The following is a 22,800-nucleotide window of genomic DNA, read 5'->3' as shown; positions in this document are numbered from 1 at the left end:
CATCTCGCTTATTTTCAATCGATTGAACATTAGCCAGAAGAATACTCGGAAGAGGGGGTTGGTTTTCTCGTTTCACGGCACGGCACGGGACCCCCGCTTTGTCTTCCTCCTGCGTCTCTCAGGTTAGCACAGCAACAGGTAGCCATGGTGGATCTCCATTGTCTGTCGGTGGGTTATTGTCCACAAAGTTTCTGATATGCAGAAGTGTCTCTCTGCTATATTGTATAGCAGAGTTGGTGCGGTCGGCTTGCATGTTGCGAACCATGTTAAAGCAAACGGCAAAAAGTAAATAAACACAAACAAAATACGAAAAAGGGCAAAGTTGGAGAGGAGCCAAAAGACAATGGTGCCATCTTCACCGGCGCATTCAGAGCTCAGTGATAGGCTTATTCCCTTCCTAAATGGTGTATGTGGCACACAGAGGCAGCCAGCTACAGGGACGTAAACATGTGCAAGGGCAATTACACTAGAACAACACAACAAATAGCTCCTCCCTGTGTGCTACAGATGTTATTTATGCATTATGTTTGAGTAATTATTGACATTCATGTGTGTACCTGCTGGGACAGGTGGTGGGTTCACACGTACAAATACAGATTTTGGAAACCGCATATTAAGCCTTCATCTTTACATTCCCCTGGCTTCCAAACAGTAGTGATTAGAGAAAAACTGAATTTTTACTCATTATCATTTCCTCTATACAATCCTCAGAGTATGGTAAGAGAGTGTGCAAAGAGAATTACAAATATTCCTGACTGTGAGTTAGTGTGTCCACATACAGTATTAATGCGTGTACAAGCACACCAGTGTATTGTGTGTTTATGTAATTACTGCAGCCGGAACACCTCAAAAACAGAACACATCATCCACTTCAGTTAAGACCAAATCACTCTCCTCTCAGTTTGAGATTAACGGCCATCTGTTTCCTGTGAAAAAATGAATTTCCAGTCTGCTTAAATCAATCAAATGATTCCAATATTTATTTATTTATAGCCTCTAAAATATTATGTGTGTGGGGGTCGTGTGTTTATAATGAAAAATAAAAACAATAAACCGTGTGTGCTGTTACCCCTAAAAATAATCCATAGACATGCTTCTATTTTTAAATATCCCTGGTTAACAGTAGGAGGTCCTGTTCAGCTCTATTTGCTCTACGTGTGTTTTAGTGTCATATGGCTGCATCTGGCATGATCACTCTTTGGTATGAATGATAAAGGAATATAAAGAAACAGGCAGATTTCAAGACTATAAAAACTACCTTTGATAATAAATCGCACAGTATAGACTTTAATATGTTCTTAACAGCTGGTACTTTTTAAGTCACTTCAAGCCATGTCAGGGAGTCCTTGATAGATTTAATATTTCTAATTCTTTCTAAAGCCTCTTTATTTCACAAAACCGAATCTCACAAGAGCACAAAGCTACTGTATTCCCTAGTATAAAAATGAAAATCACCTTTAAAATTCGACTGAAATACTTCGTATATTTCCATAAGTGATGACAAATCCATGACAGTCATTAAGCAATCACAGGGACAACATTTCAACTTTATTTAATTAGATAAAAATCAGTGAAACTGAGTCCTCAATATGCACAGGCAACTACCAGAACAAAGGAAATTCTTGAGAAAGATGGATATAAAGCTTATTGATAGAAGGTGTTTCAGAGCAGATATAGTCCCGAAGGAAATCAAGCCGTTAACGTGGCATAATGATCAAGGTTATTTAATGATAGGCACTCTTAATTATCCAATATGTTGGATACCAAAGCTGAACGTAGAGAAGTTAGTCCTTTTAAAGAACATGTTCATATACTGCATGTTCATTCAGAAACATTTGTCATTTGTGTTATCTAGATTATCTTATTACCATGTAAATTAAAAACAGTGTTGCTTTAAATCTTATTTTCATTATGCTCATACTTGCTGAACCTTTTACTATGGTGTTGTATCCAATGGATAAAAAACTCAAATGAGCAAATATAAGCGGTGTGAGAAGGACATTTCCAAGTAACACATAACATTTAGCCTAATAATTTAACAAATACAAATTGTGCACTTGTTCTTGCACCTAACTTGAGGTCTTTCAGTTAAAAGAAACGTTGCATCTACCTAAATTAATCATTGATTTAATTGCACCACTCAACCAGCATGCCAAGTGGCCAAAATCAAACACACCCAAGCTTTTATGAACAGGTGCATTCTGGGTGGCTAATTGCTAACTGCTAATGTGTTCTTATTGGATCTTCTAGCAGTGACTTTTGCGTTCACTGAGAAACTTGTAATTAAACCTTCCTTACTCTATTGACTGCGAGAGAGTCTTTCAGCTCAACACCTTTAGAAGGTGGGACAAAGTGGACTATTGTAATTTGATAATGAAGAAGCAGAGACACTGGTGCAGATGTGGAGGACTTTGCGTCAAGAAGTGCGTTATTCTTTTGTCCACAAACTTTTTTCATTGTCTTCAATTTTCTTCAATTGAGTTTTATATTTTATTCTGGTTGATTTACTGCCACCCGAAGTCCTGGTAAATCGCCAGAAGCGCCGACACCTCCTGATCACTCCACCGACCGATCCAGCGTTTTATTTTGTGTTGCCATAAGTTAGTCTCTCTCCGTTGATGCACTGGGCTAATGCTAATGTAATGTCCGAGGTGTTAAGGCTTAAAAGATAGTTCTGTGTAACAAGAACTCAGGAACTTTAGTACTTTTTGGAGCGTCACAGACAGCGCCTCCGTTTATTATTGTCGAGTCACACCCATAGGTCACACCACACTCTCCTTCTCAACTTCAGGACAGACTGCGCATGCTCAAAACACATGACCTCTCAACCCAATGCTTACATGCGTCCCCCCTATGGTCCCCCCTTACTGAAAGAAATGTCCCCATTTCCACACACACGGTGAGAACACAACAAAACATAAACAAACAATACAACAACGAAAAACCTCAAAACTTAACAAAATTACACAATACCCTGCAGAACAATACATGTTGGCCTACGCATGATGTAAAAAAACAAATCTTTGAATAAAAACAATGACAAACAAAACACATCCACAGCCCAAATAAGACATCAAACTTGGTATGACATAACCTATTCCCCTGTCCTGCACACTTGAAACATGAACAAAAAAACACAACTAGTGTAAGGGAAACTTCTGTGTAGCAATGCAGTGGGAGTCACCGACTCAGGAAGGAGACACGGTAGAGCAGGAACTTTGATGTCAAAACACTGGAGGTTTATTTGGAGTTACGGCCGGAGAGATTCACATCACAAGTCCAAGAGCCAGAGGTTCTGACTTCACGGTAGAGTTGCCACGTCAATTCTAAAGAACTCTACCTCAGACCCATGTATTTAACTAGTTCTGAGAGCATCATCAAACTGCTGCATAACAAGATAAAATCATAACACCTCTATCAGCTGACGTCAACAGGCAGGAACATAGAATAATAACACCTCTATCAGCTGACGCCAACAGGCAGGAACAGGGAGACAGAACACTGAGAGCACAGCAGCCAAGGTTACGAGGTGCGTGTGCTCAGTCAGGACAGTTTGAACTGATAAACTGGGTCAAAGTTATGGGCCTTGGAAAATATTCCACAACAACTAGAAAATGCATTTCCTACAGAAAATGCGTGTGAATGCTGTAAACTGTGAACATTTATATTTTATGAAAATGCAGAAAAAGCTGAATGTGTTATTAGCTGAATGGTAGCTGCTTTTAGCTACACAAATGCAGAAAAAGCTTAATATTTCAAAGAAAAGGTTTAAAAAAAGGTATAAACAACAACATGTATAGCCTTGATGTCCTGAAATAGCTGAATAATGTAATAGTTGAATGGTTTCTGCAGCTGAAAATAGGCTGAAGGAGTTAAATATCAGATTTAAGTAGTAGTGAATGAATTTGTATTAAGATGAGAAAAGAAAGTAAAAAGGCTTGGGAAAGCAGCAGAATATTTTGATTGTAAACTTTTGAACTAACTTGATGGTGAATTATCTGTCGCCATGGCAATGGGATTTGATGACACCCCATAATACGCTTAGATGTGTTGATGGCTGCATCGTTACCAAACCTGTGAAGTTTTGGGCCATTTCAAGTATTTTCACTGAAGTCATGAGAAAACCGTGTTTCATGGTGAGCATTGTGTTGCCATGGCAACAGCATTTGAAGAAATCTCAAAACTCTCCTGTAGATCTCTTCATGGCTGGACTGTTAGCACACATGTGAAGTTTGAGCACTTTTTCAACATTTTCATAGGAGTTATACATTGCATTAGGAGGTTACATTACTCTCTCTCTTCTCTTGATCGCCCCTCTCTCTCTTCTCTTGATCATTCATCATCATCGGTGTGTGTCTCTGTGTGTGTGTGTGTGTGTGTGTGTGTGTGTGTGTGTGTGTGTGTGTGTGTGTGTGTGTGTGTGTGTGTGTGTGTGAGAGAGATAGAGAGAGTGTCTGTGTGTGTGAGAGAGAGAGATAGAGAGAGTGTCTGTGTGTGTGAGAGAGAGAGAGAGTGTGTGTGTCTGTGTGTGAGAGAGAGAGTGTGTGTCTGTGTGTGAGAGAGAGTTTGTGTGTCTGTGTGAGAGAGAGAGTGTGTGTGTCTGTGTGTGTGTGTGAGAGAGAGTGTGTGTATGTGTCATACAGAGAGAGAGAGAGTGTGTGTGTGTGTGTGTGTGTGTGTGTGTGTATGTGTGTGTGTGTGTGTGTGGTGTGTGTGTGTGTGTGTGTGTGTGTGTGTGTGTGAGAGAGAGAGTCTGTGTCTGTCTGTGTGTGTGAGAGAGAGAGTGTGTGTGTGTCTGTGTGTGAGAGAGAGGGAGTGTGTGTGTCTGTGTGTGAGAGAGAGAGAGAGTATGTGTGTGTGTGTCTGTGTGTGAGAGAGAGAGTTTGTGTGTCTGTGTGAGAGAGAGTGTATGTGTGTGAGAGAGAGTATGTGTCAGACAGAGAGAGAGTGTGTGCGTGTGTGTGTGTGTGTGTGTGTGTCTGTGTGGGTGTGTGTGTCTGTGTATGTGTGTGAGAGGCGTGGTGTGCGTCTTCTTCACACCTAACCTGCCGCACAAATGCCTCACAACATCTGATTCTAACTGTCTGCCCATATCAGTGTGCAGAGTTTCCATTACCCCATGCTCCAAGATGTAGTCCTGGAAGAGACACTCCGCGACCGTGGGGGCTTTTTGATCGGGGATGGTATACAGATTTACACATTTTGTGAAATAGTCCTCAACAACCAACACCGGTTGCCTTTTGATGTGACCGGCAACTCCAGTATGTCAGCCGCCACACGCTGGAAAGGTCTAACTGCTTGCAAAGTTCTCATGGGGCATGGTGTTTAGGCACCGGGGACTTCCTTCTCTAGGCGCTTTCACACCGGAGTACTTTTCCCAGAAATAGTTCCGATAGTTCCTGGGATTCTGCGTTCACACCAAAAATATCTGGAACTAGAAAAAAAAATTGCGAACCTTTCCACCCCTTTTAGTCCCTGCTAGAGAGCATGGACTTTCCTGGGGAGAAAAAGGTTCCAATTTCTGATTGGCTGGGCGAATTGCAAATCACGCCCCTTAAAACTCTGAAAAGTTTTTGTGAAGCCGCCATTTTATTTGCTTTATATTAGCATTATTAGTGCAAGCATTGGGTTGAGAGGTCATATGTTTTGAGCATGCGCAGTCTGTCCTGAAGTTGAGAAGGAGAGTGTGGTGTGACTCGCTAGTCGCTCCCTCACAGCAGCTGAACGGCGTTGGTCTACCTACGACAGGGAGCTGTGGGTGATAGTGTGGGCAGTGTGTCATTTCAGGCATTACTTGGGTCTTCTCCCCTTCACAATTATCACAGATCACCAACCTTTGTTGGGTCTGTGACGACTTCAGGTTGACAATGACAGGACGGGGCGTCGTAGCCGTTGGGCTCTGGTATTGGACCCATACGACTGGGTGATTGTGCACAAGAGTGGGGCCAAACACACAAATGCAGATGCCCTTTCACGCAGGCCTGACACCCCTGAAGCTTTGGAGAACTCAGGCAGTCTCTATGCCACAGCCGCTCCCTTGAGTACAATTCTCCCTGGCGCTGGGGACAGTGGTCCTAGTGTGTGTGCTGTGGGGACTCCTGCCACGGCCCAAGCCCAGGGACCGATTTCAGGCCCTCCTTCTCCTGACTCAGGGTCTTCAGTGGACCAGACCCTAATCTTCACTCTGTCACATGATGGCTCCGGTATTAGGGAGCTCCAGCAAAAGGATGCAGACATCGGACAAGTTTTGGCCTGGTTGGAGCATGGCCAACGGCCCCCTAGATGGAGGTTAAAATATGCTAGTCGGGGTGTGAAGAGACTTTGGCATGAGTTTCCCCGGCTGACTTTTGTGGAGGGACTTTTATGTAGAGTTGTTTGGCTGTCTGAGGCAGGGCAGTCTACTCAGTTTGTTGTTCCTGCTGTCTTAGTTCCAGAGGTCCTGGGACACTTGCATGGTGCTCACCTGGCATATGAACGCGTTTTGGCACGTGCAAATAGTGTGTGCTATTGGCCCTCTATGCACAGTGACATTCGATTATGGTGTGACGAATGTTATGCCTGTCAGATGCGGCTTTCACACCAGCGCTTTTCCCTTTCTAGCTCCGAGCTAGAGCTTTTCTGGTTCAGCTCCGGTTTCCCTTTTCTGCTCCTGCTCTGTTCACACCGCCCAGAGCCCGACTGGTGCTGCCGCTGCTGCGTCATGACGTCACCGTTTACATCGCTGATTTGCTCCCCAACGGCGTTACGGCGCTCACAACAACAACAACTGCGTCGGGTCGATGATCGTGTTGCTTTTAATCACACAAAGCCAGATTAAATTAAATAACGACTTCTCCAACCTTATGCTTTTCTCCAGAGTGCCGTGGTTCATTGTTTATTAATGTGTTTTTGCGGCATTTACCGACCGCGGGAGTTTATTCTCCCGTTAGCTCCCGGTTATCTCACACTGCAGCGGCCGCTCTAAAGTATTCACTGTCCGACTCACACAAGCAGCTGATACATATCCCCAGTTCCCCTTAGCCTAAGTGAATGTGTGTCAGTCTGAATTGACGCTGTTTGGTATCACAACGCTGTTATGAAAGTTTCTCTGGTATACAATGGGTGATGTTAGCATAGCAACCGAAGCTAAACTGACTACTTGCTATTGCTATCCTATTGTGGCATAAACCGTTTTCTTCAGGCACATTTTACCGGCGTATTTTTATTATGATTCTACTTGTGATAGTCGGACACGACAACCTGTGCAGCCCATGTATTGATTCCATCCGATAGCTGCTATAATACAAAACAACACGCCTGCCTCTCTCCACAATGATCAATAACAGTGAACGGATGGTCAAAGTAAGGTACAAATAAACAGAATCACACGAAGCCTGGTTAGTGTTGCCTGACTTTATAAAGTGTGTTTATAAGCACTACTGCTTGTAGGCAGGCATGACAGTCGACCCATGTTCAGGGGAGGTGGGTTTAGTTTCCTGCACGCCTCGACGTAAGAGAGACGTAAGTGACGCCACCTCTTAGCTCCGAAGCTCTTGCCTCTAGACCAGTGTTGTGCTAGTTACTGAAAACCAGTAACTAGTTACATTAATAGTTACTTCATGTCAAAAGTAACTCCGTTACTTTACTAGTTACTAAAAAAATAATGCGTTACTTTGCAAAGTAACGTTTTCGTTACTTGCAAAAAAGGGCTCCCATTAATGCCCTTATAGCCTTGATTTCAGTACTGTTATTGCATTGGAGAATAATACAATCTGTTGATCAACTTGACATGCCTTATATGCAATCTGGATTGCATCGATATTAGCTGGCTTTCCATTTTTGTATATTCTTTCTCCAGGTAGTTCGAAAAAGTTTTCCGTCCCATATGCCGTGTGCCGCCCGGACATGCTATCATGCTAACTAGCTCCCTGAAAGCGGGTGACTCCACTGTAGCAATAGCCTGCATGTGTTCTACAACATACCGTGCAATGGCTTTATCGACTTTTCCCTGGCTAGCAGTCCCTTGGTTAAAATCCAGCCGCTGTTGCTTAGGTGGAGGTGGAGTGGCGTCGGCTGAGTCTCTGTGGTCTTAGCTACTAGCTTCGTCCCAGCATGTTGTTTTTGCAGATGTTTTAAGAGATTTGAATTACTGGTTTGGGCAGTAGATAGGATCTTTGACCCGCCAAGACACAACTTACATTTAACTAAAACTAGTGCTGGGGGGAAACGATTATTTTGAAAACGATTAATCGGGCGATTATTTGATCGATTAGTCGACTAATCTAACGATTATTTTTCTGTTGTTCAATTCATAAAAAACGTAATGTAAAAAAAACGTAATGTAAAAAAAATTTTTTTCACGATACTGTGTCTCAGGGGATCTTAATATTTAAGAACCTATTAATGTGTTATACCAGGTTAACGGAAATAATCTCAGCTAATTGACGATACAAACCATGTTTACCAAAACAAAACACAAGTCTCATAAGAAGCATCCAAATGACCCCTGAGCGAAAAATGCTAACGGACATTGGCACAGAACTCAAGATAAAAGTACCCTTATTACTTATCGTAGCTGCACATACAATATATCCGATTAAAGCTGAGACTCCACAGATTATGTAGGTATATAGTATCATCACTGAGTGATCCGGACTCGCGACAGGGGAAGCAAATACAGTCATCACAACACGTACCTTCACAGAGCTTCTAGGGAGATCGTCTCACCGCCGTAGCTGTCAATCTGATCAAAATACGTGTTCAATGGCATTAAAATGAGAAAAAACGCGACTGAATCGGTTAATCCATAGGTTTTTAACGTCTATGTATAAAAAAATGATTGAATTTATAATCCATAATTCCATTTTATGTAAAAAATCGGAGAGCAAATGCTAGCTGCTAATGGTAGCCACCACAGCTAGCTGCTGCTTCTGCTAGGCTATGCAGCAGTCTCAGTGAGATATAAATATATACATATCTTTGCGTTTTGGACTAACTTTAAAATATTCCCATGCTTTTGAAGACCTAGGGCGAGATGTTTTCGTTTGGGGGCTTCGTGCGCAATCCTGTGAGGAGGAGGTGGTAGCCGTTTCAGTCTCCATTGTGTTTGAAGTGCGATTGCGAACTGCTTGTTGCTTTGGGTGACCCACGTGTGTGTAGCGACGCGTCGACGCGGAAATATGTCGCCGACGATATTTTGAAGTCGACGACGCGTCGCTACAGCACTAACTAAAACGTTCTTTTCTTTGTGCTCAACAAAAGTGAAATAGTGAGAATATCTCCAGGTGGAGAAACTAGACTTGAGCTCCGCCGCCGCCATGATAGTCTTGTTAGTAAACAACACAAACACGCCCACAGCCCGCCTCCGCATGTGACACAGGAAGTATTTAAGTACATTTACTCAAGTACTGTACTTAAGTACAGTTCTCATCTATGTTCGCCTGGCTGTGGACTATATAAACAAACTAACGGATTAACGCACCATGTAGTAACGGTAACTGAGTTACTGAATAAAAAGTAATGCGTTAGAGTACTAGTTACTGCCAACATGACGGCGTTACAGTAACGGGACTAACGCGTTACTTGTAACGCGTTAGTCCCAACACTGCTCTAGACCGACAATTTTTTGGAGCTGGAAGTGAACCGGATTCCGGAGCTAAGAGGCGGCGCCGCTGCGGTGTGAACAGGAGAAACCGGCACTTTTCAGGCTCCAGCTCCGAGCCGGAGCTGAAAACGCGATGATGTGAAAGGGGCATATATGATCATAACAGTGTCAAATGATTCTTAGCTTCGGACTGAGCAACATCCCACTGTTTATTTAGCTCAACTGATGTGTGTGTTTATCCTGTGTATTACAGAATAAAACCTATATATATAGGTTTTATATATATACATGTCTGTCGAATATCAAAAACCAAAACTAACTTCACCATGGTATTCCTTTTTTGTAGCCTAAATATGGTCTTCAATACAAGTATTTGCAGAGTATATTTTAATAGACCAATGTTTCTACATTTTTATTTAAATAGGTTAGGTACTTCAAAATGTAGGCCTACTTAAGAAAACTTTCTTTAAAGTATTAGTAGGCCTACTTAAACTTGAGTGCAATGTTCTAGTTTAACTGACTGACACCGATATTCTGCATTTCAGTAGCCAACTTCTACTTTCCTTATGTAATATCTTTGCCAGGACTTCTGGACTTGTACTTGTTATTAAATATGTAATATACATGCATACTAAGAAATATGATTTCTTCCTCCAGTGATTAAGTAAGAGCCTTTGTGTTGTGTTGTTTATACATTTCTGCCTGATAAACAATCCTCCTTTAGGAAGGTGTGAAACCATTTTCAATTATCCAAGACCTGAAAATCCCTCAGTTAGTGTTCTTACCACACTACAATACCACCATCTGCTGGCCACTGTTTCTTATTACATCATATCATGGCGTTGGAGCGGAGAGCCAAACATTAGATTAAATATACTTTATAAAACCCAAAGTGAAAATAAAACAATGTTACAGCAGCATGTTAACATGGATAACTGCATTCAAAAAACTGCTTTAAAGATAAAGCGTTATCATACAGTTGCACTCACATCAGTCATGAGATGAGATTACGCAAATCAAAATATATCCATCAATTTAGTTTATTTGATATTCATCAAATTTAGAATTCTCACACATTCTTGATGTGTGTGATGGAAAAGCTGCACTATTTGGTTCTGTCTTTCCCTTGTTAAGCTGAAAATAATGAATGTAATGCAACCTGATCTTACCATCTCTATACAGTAATTTGCCTGCTAATATTTATCTGCCATTGAGGTTCCCGGATATAATGAAACAAGGTTTAGTAAATTGGATTGTCTGAAATGTAGTTTTTGTATTAGAAACAGTTCAGTTCTTTTTTTGCACATCCAAACTGATTGCATAACTGACAACAAAGGCAAAAAACAAATAAATAAACACATCTAAACTTATCAGTAGCTGCTATTATTTGTTGGAAATAATCGAGAACATGAAACAAGTTTTTAATCTTCATATTTATTCCAGAGTAGTTCTCTGGTTCGCAACATATAAGCCCATTGTACAAGGAACTTTACAGAGAGGTACAGGTTTTTAAATCTTGACCCTGTCATGTACATAGACTTTGATTTTTAGATGGTTACCCAAACAAGGGAGACTTTGCCCTTTTAACTTTTAGCCAGTGTTAATCTGTTTTATAATTTCCCCACAAATTTAAAATGTAGCAATAAAGGGCACATGACACAGTCCACAACCTTGTCAACACCGCACATGTACAATACCACCCAACCAGTCAAAGATAAGCTGTATAATCACATCATGAGGGAACACCCAGCATCATTTTCAATCATTCAAATTCCCCTCCAACAGTATCACTGGAATATTTGTCCATGCATACATAAGTATACTATATACGGTAAAAAATATAGCATTTGGAATAAATACTTATATAATTTTTAGAGCAAACTGTCAGACAATACTTGTTATATATTTTTCACGATACTGTATGTACATGTATTTGGGTACATTTACAGGAACAGAAACTATATATTTAACCCCATGTGGAACAGATTTCATTTCACTTCTTTGGTGTTTGGCCAGCTATGAAACCAAATAACATCTAGGTCACACTGGATTAAACATATGGACGACATGATTTGTTTAAAGACTTAATACACAGGCATGGAAGACCAGATGTAACAGATATTTCCCACAGCACAGATCGGATCATCCTTTAGCAGTGTGACATAAGGGAAGCTACACAGACTCTAATTTATTTCCCTTAATGTGCTGAATTAATTTAAAAATAAATGTTCTCTGATCCTGTGTAAATGCAGCATCATTGTTGAGCAAATCTGTGCTACTTTGTGACTCAACAAATGATGATCTGATCGCTAAGCCCCAACATTCTCATTGTGGCCATTTACTTCTATATAATCAATGTTCTTCATGAAATAAATATATCTTCATGTCAATGTATTATTATTATACGTCCTACTCCCATATTAGCACCCATATTAATAACGTTTCAGTGGTCCGATCACACCGCAGCTCAGAAAGAAAGTTGTTAAATCCGCCCTACATACTGTATTCATGGTAATATAAATGTATTATGACTGAAGCAAAGCAATGTATTTGGAATCCATCTTTCTAAAAGTATTAAGAGTCAAGCTGTTTGAGTTTTCAGACACAGATACTGAAGAGTCTTTTAATGTGATCCAAGTCTTGGACCACAATCTTGCTTCTGTGGAATATGATTTATTTTCGGACTGGACTGTAAATGCAGACTGGACTGTTATCGACCATTTGGCAGTTGTTATAATGAGTGGTATTTCCCTTTAAATTCCACCTTAAGTAACCCCAGCAATCCCCAGGCAAACAGAAACAACCGTTTTCTGGTGGGTTTGTAAAATCAGATTAAGTAACCCAGACAATGGCATTAGGGTGTTACAAACTTGGGGCATGGAGTATGAAAGATTCAAGCATGTACCAGACAGGGAGGGTCAAACAAAACAATACCACTTGTAGCATTATGGTAATTGGTGCATTATCCAGAGTCTTTTGGAGTTCCCTCACTTTAGGAAAGCTTGTGTTCAAAACACAATGATATGGTATGGTAATCTCCAGAACTGCTGAACATTTGGGGGTTTCCTGTAGGGGTCACTGAAGGGCAACTGTTAGGTTGTAAACATTTTCTCAGACCAGTACGACTGTATATTAATATACTTTAGAAATATGGGTGTAGGTTGGTGGAGAACAGAAACAAAAGAAAACACTCCCTGGAACACATCTTATCTCTAAAATGTAGGATGGTCTTCTGATTAAGGCTATAGACCGAAGTCACTCCCCTCTTTTAATTTAAAAAATAGTATTTCATACATATTGCTTCTTTTAGGACTGCAAGCCTTTAACAACCCATTGCTTAAGGTTTTTAAATCTTTACTGTTTTCAAATATGAGGCAGGAACAAAATGAACCAGTGTGAGTAACTTGAAGACAGGCAGATCTTTTGTATTTATTTTAAGAGATTAAGTGTCTGTAGTCGCGCATGGTAAAATATATTCAGACTCATTCCTATGTCTGAACTGACAGTCGGTTTCTCTGTTAGTCCCATGGTCCATGCCGGTATAGTTAGACTTGCTACATTGTTTTCTTGGAATGTATCACAGCCAGCCTGACATTCATTGTGCATTTTGTAGCAGTTGCATACAAGATTTGATTTTAAACGAGCAGGCGAACAATACATATATTATATTTGTACTGAGGGACGCAGAAAGAGAGAGATGTCGGTCATGGGAACAGACAGTATTACAACATACTGTTGTTTAGTACTTTAAGACAGCCAGTAGGGGGAGTAACTGTGTATTGGCATGCAGCACCTTCCGAACAGAACAATCTTCGCATTAGAAGACTTTTGTCTTTCTTAAATCTGGTTATATTGTGGTTATAAAAAAAATCATTTATTTTGTGTCATTCCATCTCCATCTAAACCATTTGTATTAAGAAAATTCACACATGACGAACACCCATGTCCCGTATGTGAAAAACATCAATACTATGGCACAAACAATACATTAAATATTGTTAAATATCCACTGAATGATAGGAAATTTCACCATGAGTTCTATACTATTATACAGATACACTTTTGGAGATATATACTTTCTTGTGGACACCGATACTAATAATATTGAGGACTATTAACTGTACACTGACAATAACAATAAAAAAGTGCAGTAGAAAATACAGTTTCTGTGTTTGTTTATGATTTATAATCTGTTTAGAATAACACTATACGTATACTATATGTTCTCATAATGGCTTATGTCCAATTATGGAAAGAATGATGTCAATGTCATGAAGGAAAAAAATAGAAATAATGTCATATACAATATATTTGAAAGGTAGATCATGTGCTTATAGCATTTAGCTTGATGAGCTAGTTGATGATAAGAAGCAGCAAGTTTTTCAGAATATCTCTTGCCAGTCCGTCCATCCCTGCTCCCACTTTATATTCTTGCCATCTCTCCTTGTCAATCACACTTGTCACCATGGCAGCGGCTTAACATCTATTCAACCGGGCCGTGTTTGTTGTCCATCCACTGAGTGGTTAATGCAGCATATCCATAAAGACCCACAGGGCATGTTGGCAGAGATGTGGAAGAAAAATATGTCTGCCCATTGTTGGACACTCCAGTCTCAGAGGTTTAAATGTAGTTCCACAGTAAACACAGCTTTTTTTCCATTGGTCATTCAGACTATTGTAAGGTGTTACCATCTTCAATTCAACCTTTTCTGTCTTGGTTGGTGGGTTTTGTAAATTGAAGGTTTGGGAGTCAGGAGGCCTTGGTGGTTTGGAGACGTAAACAGTGTTGGCTCAGAGGAGGTCTGCGTTAGTCGAGGGCTCAGAGGCACGGGTCTCAGCGTGGGTCTTCAGCAGATCAACTATCTCTTGGTGGGAGGCTGCTTCTGCCACAGACAGTGCTGACTGTCCATTCTGAGGGGAAAAAAACGAGAACACTTTACAGTTTCACATCAACGATCATTGTAGTGACTCTTCTTATCCTGACAGTGGCAGTGTTGTGTTGCTCTTCCTCTGACAACTTATTATTATAGTACATGCCTATACTATACTGCACCCTAATGCAGGCAATGCTACACTGTATCATTTGAAAAGCTGTGTTCAGTATGTGGAAATAAGTTTTGAATGTTTCTCTTGTGGATACACCAGATGAAGGAATGATCTGTCACGTTTCTCTCAATCTGATCTAATTATCTTTTACAGAAATTACACACCAAAATGTGCAGCAAAGATCATAATAATCTGCTGCAAAGCTTCTTAGATTCATGCTGAAATTGCCTGTGAAATTGTCCAGGGTTATATAGTAAGCCTGGGTGGAGTTATGCAGAATATAATGAGGGAAAGATGGGGGAATAATGTCGGAAGGCATGCAAGACTTCAAAGAACAAATAGAAAAATATAATGTAAATACAATCTAAATCTTCTATACAGCAGCAATATGAATACTGGCACTAAAAACACATTTTAAAAAGCTAAACGACCAATTAAAGAATTATTTGGCTTAAGCCATCACATAGTATGGCAAAGTATTGCTAATCACATTGATGCTTTTAGTTGTAATGCTCTTATTAATAATTGGACACTCAAGTTTTTATTTGTTCGTTTATATTCAAAGATGTATTGATTAACAGCTGACACATTTTTAGCTGTCTCATGAAACTAATCCTTCTCATTACTTACGGAGCAAACCATGATCTACTAGCAGAAAATGCCAAATCCATCTCTGTATATGCTAGATTGAGATGGGTTGTGTGATGGATACTGATACTTCAATTAAGACACAAAGTAGTCCGTTTTCAGTGCTGAGTGAACTGTCAATGCTCTATAAAGCTGTTTGTAACAAACTGCATAATTCTCTGTGTGTGTCCTTGCGTATTGTATTTATTCTTCTAATCAAATGCTTGATATTAGAAATTACAGCAAACTAGACGTGACAAGGCTGCATACTGACAGACACCTCATGACTCATTGTGATACAGATGTCTCGAAACGGTGTTAATGCAGTGTTGTGTACGTTTGCACAAACCTGTCACAAAAACAGCTTGAAATGTCATGCATATAATATAAAATAGTTTTGAGATGATTTTACCCCCTACCAGCTCCAATTACAGTATAGTGCATATGTGTTGTCATGGAGTCACACAGTACTTAACCCACTAGAGGCACATGGCTGATGGTAGATGAATCTCAATTACCCATGTGATTAAGTCAAATCCAGGTTTGACAATCTACAGATAGTTTGTACGACAGATTTCTAGTGATTGGGGATAATTAAGTTAGGTGAGGTGTTTTGGACTGGAAAAAGTGTTGTAGAAATGCTTCAATGGTACGGTAGTGTTGGAAGCATCAACATATTGTGTTGTATAAGGTGTGACAATATCTGCATCCTTTGGAACAAGAATCAAAGCCAACAACTATATTCAGGTGTGGAGGTCGAGCTTATGAAATGCTTAGTAAGCAGCAGGATCAGTGTTAACAGCAGTGTTTATTGGACTGTTTACGATGAGTTAGGGAAAGGTTGAGATATGGCCGTTCTCTGACGGGCCAATTCGGGCTGCAGTGGACAATCAACCATCCACAGAAATCAATAATGCGATAGGTATAACAATCAATCTACCATGTGTGGGCCAGGCTTCAGCTATTGTATTCTCTAAACCTTTACTGGACACCTAACAGTGGCCGCAGGAGCAGCTAAATATAGACACATTTGAAAGTGTGTGAGCCAGTCCTTGGCCATGTGACCATTTACTGTATGTAATACAAGCAGCCAATAACTGCATCTTGAGATGAAGCATTGATTACTAGTGTTTTAATAAATAATTCACCCTTAAGTATGTTTTACTGTCCAAATAAAGCAGCACTGACAGGAAGTCTTAGGCCTTCCTAATAACTGGGCAGCTCTGACAGTGACATCACCAGTCATCAGTCTAACTCTGTGCTAATCCAAAAATAGGAATTGTCAAAGAAGTTGGTACCGGCCAGGTTGATGCAGAGGAGTAGACTCAAGCTACTTTCGGTCTGAGACGCTCATAGCCACCACGTCCCTGGTGCTATTTACTTTAAATCTTAATATAATTAAAATGGATGAGTTATATTCAAATGTACCCCTGGACAGTTAAACTAAAGGGGAAACATAGCTATAGAGACCAAAACCATTGGTTTACCAGGCTGTAAACATTGTTATTTCTGCTGTAACGTTGATCATTTTAACATGGGGGTATATGGAGATTGCTCCCTTTTGGAGCTAGCCTTAAATTGCCATTTGAAGCTAGAGGACAGTTTTCGGAGCTACTTCATGGGCTTCAATTGCTATCAATTGTACATGGCTACTTAGGGAGGTAAAGGTGAAACCACATTGAGGACATAATTTGCCTACAGAGACAACCTCTTAATTTTGTCTTTGTCTGGATTGAGCTGCTTTCTGATTTGATGCAACATTTTGATTATTTGTAAACCTGCCGACACAGCAAGGCAACAGCTAAACCATGGGATTTAAGGCTTTAACATGAGTGCAGTGAAGTGCGAAAAACAAAAATGCCTCGGTTTAGTCGTTTAAAAAAATAATAAAATAAACCGCTTCAAGGACAAAATACTGGATATAAATTCTGGAGCGAAAGCATGGGCAATCTGAACATGATTGCAAGGAGGTCTTGTATGTCAGAGAAGAGAGAACACATACAGAAGGCATATCACCTTTGATACCTTTAAACAATCTTGGATGAGAATCTGGTTGTGTAATTTCAACAACAGCATACCTTATCAATGAGGCTGATGTCACAGCGACCCGTCTCCAGCAGCATACGAACGATGTTTGTGTGTCCGTGTTCGCTGGCACACATCAGGGCCGTGGAGCCCTCGCGATCCTGGGCATTTACATCCGTACCACAGCTCAGGAGCAGCTTCACCATGGCAACGCGGCCGTGGCTCACCGCAAGCATTAGGGCCGTCTGGCCCGCCTGGAAAATAAATTAGAGATACAGAGAATTCAAATTAAATGGTGAGATGGAAGTTATAAGGGGGAGATAAAGAGATGCAGGGTTGGAGATGAGGGAGGAAATAGAGGAAGATAAAGAGGACATGTAGGGAATGTACGTTAATGTGGAACATTTAAATATATTCAGGTGTTCTGAAATTGAACCAATATGTATGTACTTGGACTATAAGTCTGCATGCAAGTCAAAACTGCCAAAAATGATCACAGAAGTTATTTTAAAATAAAACGTTTTCCTAAGACAAATTATTCCAATAGAAAGTGGTACAAATAAGGGTTAAGGGACACTTGGGTGTTTATATCCAGGAAATATGCTCTTATACCATTTATACATTTAGTTCTGTTCTGTGTATTCCTATAAACATGTGTCATGTTTTGCATTTTGTCTTTTTGTTTATGTATGTCTGTAAGTTGTTGCTATTGTCGGGACCCCCTTGAAAACGAGATGGTGCATCTCAAGGGGTTTATCCCAATGAATACAATTTCTATATATATATATATATAAAGTCATCTGCTTGTAACATGGACTAATTTCCCCAGGGTATTTTAGAAATTCCCAGGCTTACTGTGCCTTGACAACAACTTCCCGTACAACTATAAAACCTCAACACAGTAAAAACCGTTGATATTGGGACCCCAATGAGTCAGTGCGAGATAATAGATTACCTGTCTCGAGCATGCATTGACGTCACCCTGTCTCAACAGTTGTTGTGCCACCTCCAGGTCATCAGGGCTCTCAGCAGCCGTCAGTGCAGCCAGCATCACTGGAGTATAGCCTGCCTTGTTCACATTGTTTGTCTCACATAGACCTGAAGCACACAAAAACACAATGTTTTATCAGAATAAAGAGGATTTTGTGCAATTGTGTGCATAGTTAAGCAGCCTCATCTGACTACTATCTTTGGTTCAAATTGTGTTTCTGTCATTGTGTGCATCTTACCAGTGTCCAGCAGCAGTTTGACCACAGGGAAGTTTGAGTGTGACACACTGTAGTGGAGGGCCATATTCCCATTGCCATCAGTCAAGTTAACTACATATGGCAGGAGAGTTGGTGTGGTCAAGCCCACTTGTCGCAGGTATAATCTGACAGTATCGGCTTGCGAATCTTTCTGACTGGAAATCTTGAACCACTCCTGGTAGAGCACCACTAAAACCTGACGCTGGAGAGAGAAACAGATATATAAATGAAGAAGGCGCCTGTGGCAGAATTGTTACTGTTCCCTGAACATCCTTTTTTATGGTGTGGGCTATTGAGTGGCGTGCATTGTCAGTCTGAGGAATAGCACTGCAAGCCTTTTTAATCTAATAAATCAAAGAGCTATAGCAGAACTTTAACCATGAAACTGAAGCATTTTCCCTCAAGAGAAATCCATGTTATAAGGGTCTAAGAAACTCAATCCAATAACCAAAAAACATGCAGTCAAATCAGATTTGATGAAGAATATAGAATCATTTTATAACAAAAAAAGCAGCAGCCAAAAGATCCTCTTACCATTTCTTTATCTGGGGATGAGACCTCTTCCATGCGGTCTTTTACATAGAAGCAGGCATTTATGAAGCTTTGCTCCACTTTCTCTCTGCAAACAAAGACCAGACGCCACATTAAGTATTTTTTCCCATCCTAAGTAATTTTTCTAAATATTATTTTAGTAAAGAACTTTCAATTTGACCAGGAGTATCTGGAAGTGAAAAAACAACCCAGCACACTCCACATCTGTTCTTTCCATTGTTTTCTTTACTGTTTTTTCAGCTTTCATGTGGAAATACCATCAAGTCTTCATAACATATGGCCAAGAGACGGCTACATAGGTTCTTGTGTAAAGTCTGTCTGGGATAAAAAACTAAAGATAAAAGATACGTAGCAGGCCTGTGTAGTGTACACACACATCTGTCAACATTCTGACACACGGATGGCACATGCAGACCTCCTCAACGGTTAACACTGATTCACTGCCAAATATGATCCACCAGGTGCTCATACTGTACATGTCAAGCTGCACTAAGCCTGAGTGGATCACATTCACTGTGTACTGTACTCCAGAAATAACACACATTCTTTTATAAGCACACATGCGTAGGAATGATCAGACATAAGCTGAGTGATGAGTTAATAAGTCCTGCCTTCTCCCAGGGGCCCCATCTACGGTGTGGCCCAGGGGCCCTCTGCTCTGTCCACATACCTGAGACTGATAAGTGATCAGTCAGTGACAGGGAGAACAACACTGCTGGTTGTTTTGCTTTTTTATTACCAGACCCTTTTGGGAACTAAGCTTGTCTGGGTGTCTGTCTTAGTCCTCTATAAGAGTGAGAGCAGCTTTTACTACATTGTGACGGAGAAGTTGTGTGTGCTTGTGCGTAGTGATGGGCAATCACAACATACTGTAGGTTATCTCATATCTTGATAGTAATGTAAGTAGGTTAGGTCGTTTTCTGTTATTTCAATAAATAAATGGTCAATGTAAATAACCACATGAACAAATACTATTTTTATATATTCCAGTGTGAATTAAATAGTTGAGGATTTTCTCATTTAAAAAAACGTCATTGCTTACTTAGTCAACATAAATTAGTGACATTTTATAAAGAGGACAAATTAATAAAGACCTCACATATATCGATAGAAGTTGTATAGGAAAATCTATACGATATCGAAAATGTTATATAAAGATATAAAGTCACCAGCCATACCTGTGGTTTGCCCTTCTGTATGTGGAAACAGGTGTATTTAGTGTGAATATGTATGAATCAAAGGTGTAGAGTGTGGCAGTTAGTCTTTACAAGTTATCAAAAGATAAGCATGGTTGTAAGTGTAGGTAGTAATGACTGGGTGTGTGGGGGCTGGAACGGAGGGGGTTGTGTGTGTGTGTGTGTGTGTGTGTGTGTGTGTGTGTGTGTGTGTGTGTGTGTGTGTGTGTGTGTGTTGTGTGTGTGTGTGTGTGTGTGTGGTGTGTGTGTGTGTGTGTGTGTGTGTGTGTGTGTGTGTGTGTGGCCCACTGTATATTAAAGCTTCATTCACCACCTGTCTCGGACAAGTATCTGTGCTGTTGCTGGGTAACAAAGCACCCTATTGTCCTTCCCCGACATCATACGTCACACCGTCGTTTTCTATGGCTGTATTGTGCTTTATCTGCTTTTTGTTTGACGCAATAACTGTGAACTTTCATTCACTTTGATATACGCTACAGTGATCTCACTTTTGCCATTTCTAAATATATGAGACTACTCTTTGAAGTTTCCACGTTTACTTTTCTTTATCCAATGTGAAGGAGAGCATGGATCATAGTAACAAGAAGATTTGCAGTTCAGATTGGTTTGCTTTGTGTACAGAAAAAAGATGGATGACTTTTTGCCCTAATGTATTTTTCACTATCAACAACATATACCATCAACAGAAAGCAGTCCATGCTGACCAATCATAGTTAATTGGGTACCCTGTGGTATCTCTACAGCATGCCCTACAGTGGTATCATGTACAGTATAGGCTCCATAGCTTTACTTAAACTCTGATAAACCACTCCAAGTGAAGCTCTTCTGTCTCACCCTTCTTCCTGTTCTCCCAGGAGCTCCTCACTGCCCTCTGGATCCAGCAGGCCTTTTTCAGCCTCCTTCTTTGCAGCCACTGCACCCCCTCCCTCAGGGGCCACCTCTGTTTCCTGCTGCTGGGTCTCTGCTCCCTCTTCAGGCTTCTCTTCTGTCTGAGGCTCCGTCTCCTTTTCCTTCTCTACCTCTGGTTCTGAGCTGTCTTGCTTCTCCACTTCCACCTTCGACTTCTCATCTCCACTTGACTCTTCGCTGGATGTTGACTCATATCTGGAGGTGGACACAAACAAGTGGACATCAACACCATTTTCAGAGACACCAAAAGCATCCATATTATACCAGCAATGATAAAGCAACAATCACAAATTAATACAATTTGAGTTTTGCAATATTATGTTGTTGTGATACTGTATTGCTTCTCAAACATACTATCAATTTTAAATTAAACAGTTTACATGAAAAGATCCAAATTGCACAAAAACTATTGCTACAGTATGATGTTACAGGGACTGTCATAAAGGCAAATGCAGATTCCACTGTTCTGATTGTACTCAGGTTTTAATGTAGTCATGTTTACATTATTAATGTATTGTGATAGATATCTCGTGACCAAAAAATAGCCCTAGCAAAATATGTGAAAAATACTTTTTAGAAAAATCTTTATCCATCCTATATTATACATGGACTTGAACATTAGCTCATGTTACAACACTGAAAGGTATGTACAAAAAAAACTGCGTGTGCAGTAGCAGCCACATCACAAACACTTCAGCAGGTAAAACTAATATGAGAGCATTAAAGTCAACACAGGCCAAGGCTAGATAAATACGAACAGGTCATTACCCTCTAGACCTGGAGCATGACATGAAAAACAAGCTTGTCTAATGCAACCTTGGCCAAATATCCAAAACATCCCTCACACAGTGAAACGTATACATTAAAATCCAATGGCATGTTTGCACACTCATTTATCAACCTTGGAGAAACCCAACGTTGTTCAGTGAGGAAAGGCTGATGATATATTTAGAGCTGTGTGGGGGTGGTTGTTGGTGTGTGTGATCATTGGGGTGAATAATGAAGGACCCTCTGTGAGGCCAATGATCAGATAAGTCTCATATTGAATGCCTCTGATTCAGGCTTATTTGTAGACACACACACAGCCCACCACATGAGGCGTTCAGGGGCCACAGCATTCCCTGGATTCCACGGGAGCTCAAGGGAGAGCAAAGATAGGTTAGACCGTCCAAAGAGAAGAAATACAAACAGCAGCCCACTTCCTGTTGTGGGCAGAAGACTAAAGATAGTCAGAGAAAATAATGTTGTCTGACATGTTTATCTCATTATAAATAGCATCTGGAACAAATGGAGAGAGATCCAGTAAAGGGGGTTACAAACTCAAAAGAGACAAACTAGATGTAGACAATCTTGTATAACATATCAATGTTATTGAGCAAATCTTTACAAACAATAACATTTAAAATTCATTTGTTCTGGAGAATGGTTTTTCGGTTATCTTTGCAGAGCGTTTTCTAAAATGGGGAAGAAGGAATAGACCTCATCACAGCTCTGACAAAACATAGCAAAGACGAGCAGGTCATAAAACAGTGCCACTCAGGAATGTAAGAACAGCAACACAGAAATAACACACACCTAAAATACACAACTGAGGTTATTAGTTGGAATGTGAGTG

At 40.4% G+C, this 22,800-nt stretch overlaps 1 protein-coding gene across 6 annotated transcripts in view; it reads right to left on the bottom strand.

The window, feature by feature from the left end:
* Positions 1-11,001: 11,001 nt before the first annotated feature.
* The window catches only part of kank4 (KN motif and ankyrin repeat domains 4), a 74,237-nt gene continuing 62,438 nt past the window's right edge, over positions 11,002-22,800 (bottom strand). For all 6 annotated transcript variants that reach the window (XM_034210804.1, XM_034210812.1, XM_034210822.1 and 3 more), the window contains 6 exons: positions 21,111-21,380; positions 19,063-19,147; positions 18,511-18,730; positions 18,237-18,379; positions 17,335-17,535; positions 11,002-14,494 (listed from right to left, as the gene is read on the bottom strand). In XM_034210804.1, coding sequence (XP_034066695.1) covers positions 14,375-14,494; positions 17,335-17,535; positions 18,237-18,379; positions 18,511-18,730; positions 19,063-19,147; positions 21,111-21,380 — 1,039 coding nt within the window. In that variant the 3' untranslated portion in view covers positions 11,002-14,374. The remainder of the gene's footprint in view (positions 14,495-17,334; positions 17,536-18,236; positions 18,380-18,510; positions 18,731-19,062; positions 19,148-21,110; positions 21,381-22,800) is intronic.

This window comes from Gymnodraco acuticeps, unplaced genomic scaffold (genome assembly GCF_902827175.1).
Source record: "Gymnodraco acuticeps unplaced genomic scaffold, fGymAcu1.1, whole genome shotgun sequence".
NCBI lineage: Eukaryota > Metazoa > Chordata > Actinopteri > Perciformes > Bathydraconidae > Gymnodraco > Gymnodraco acuticeps.
This window is presented reverse-complemented; position numbering and strand designations above follow the sequence as displayed.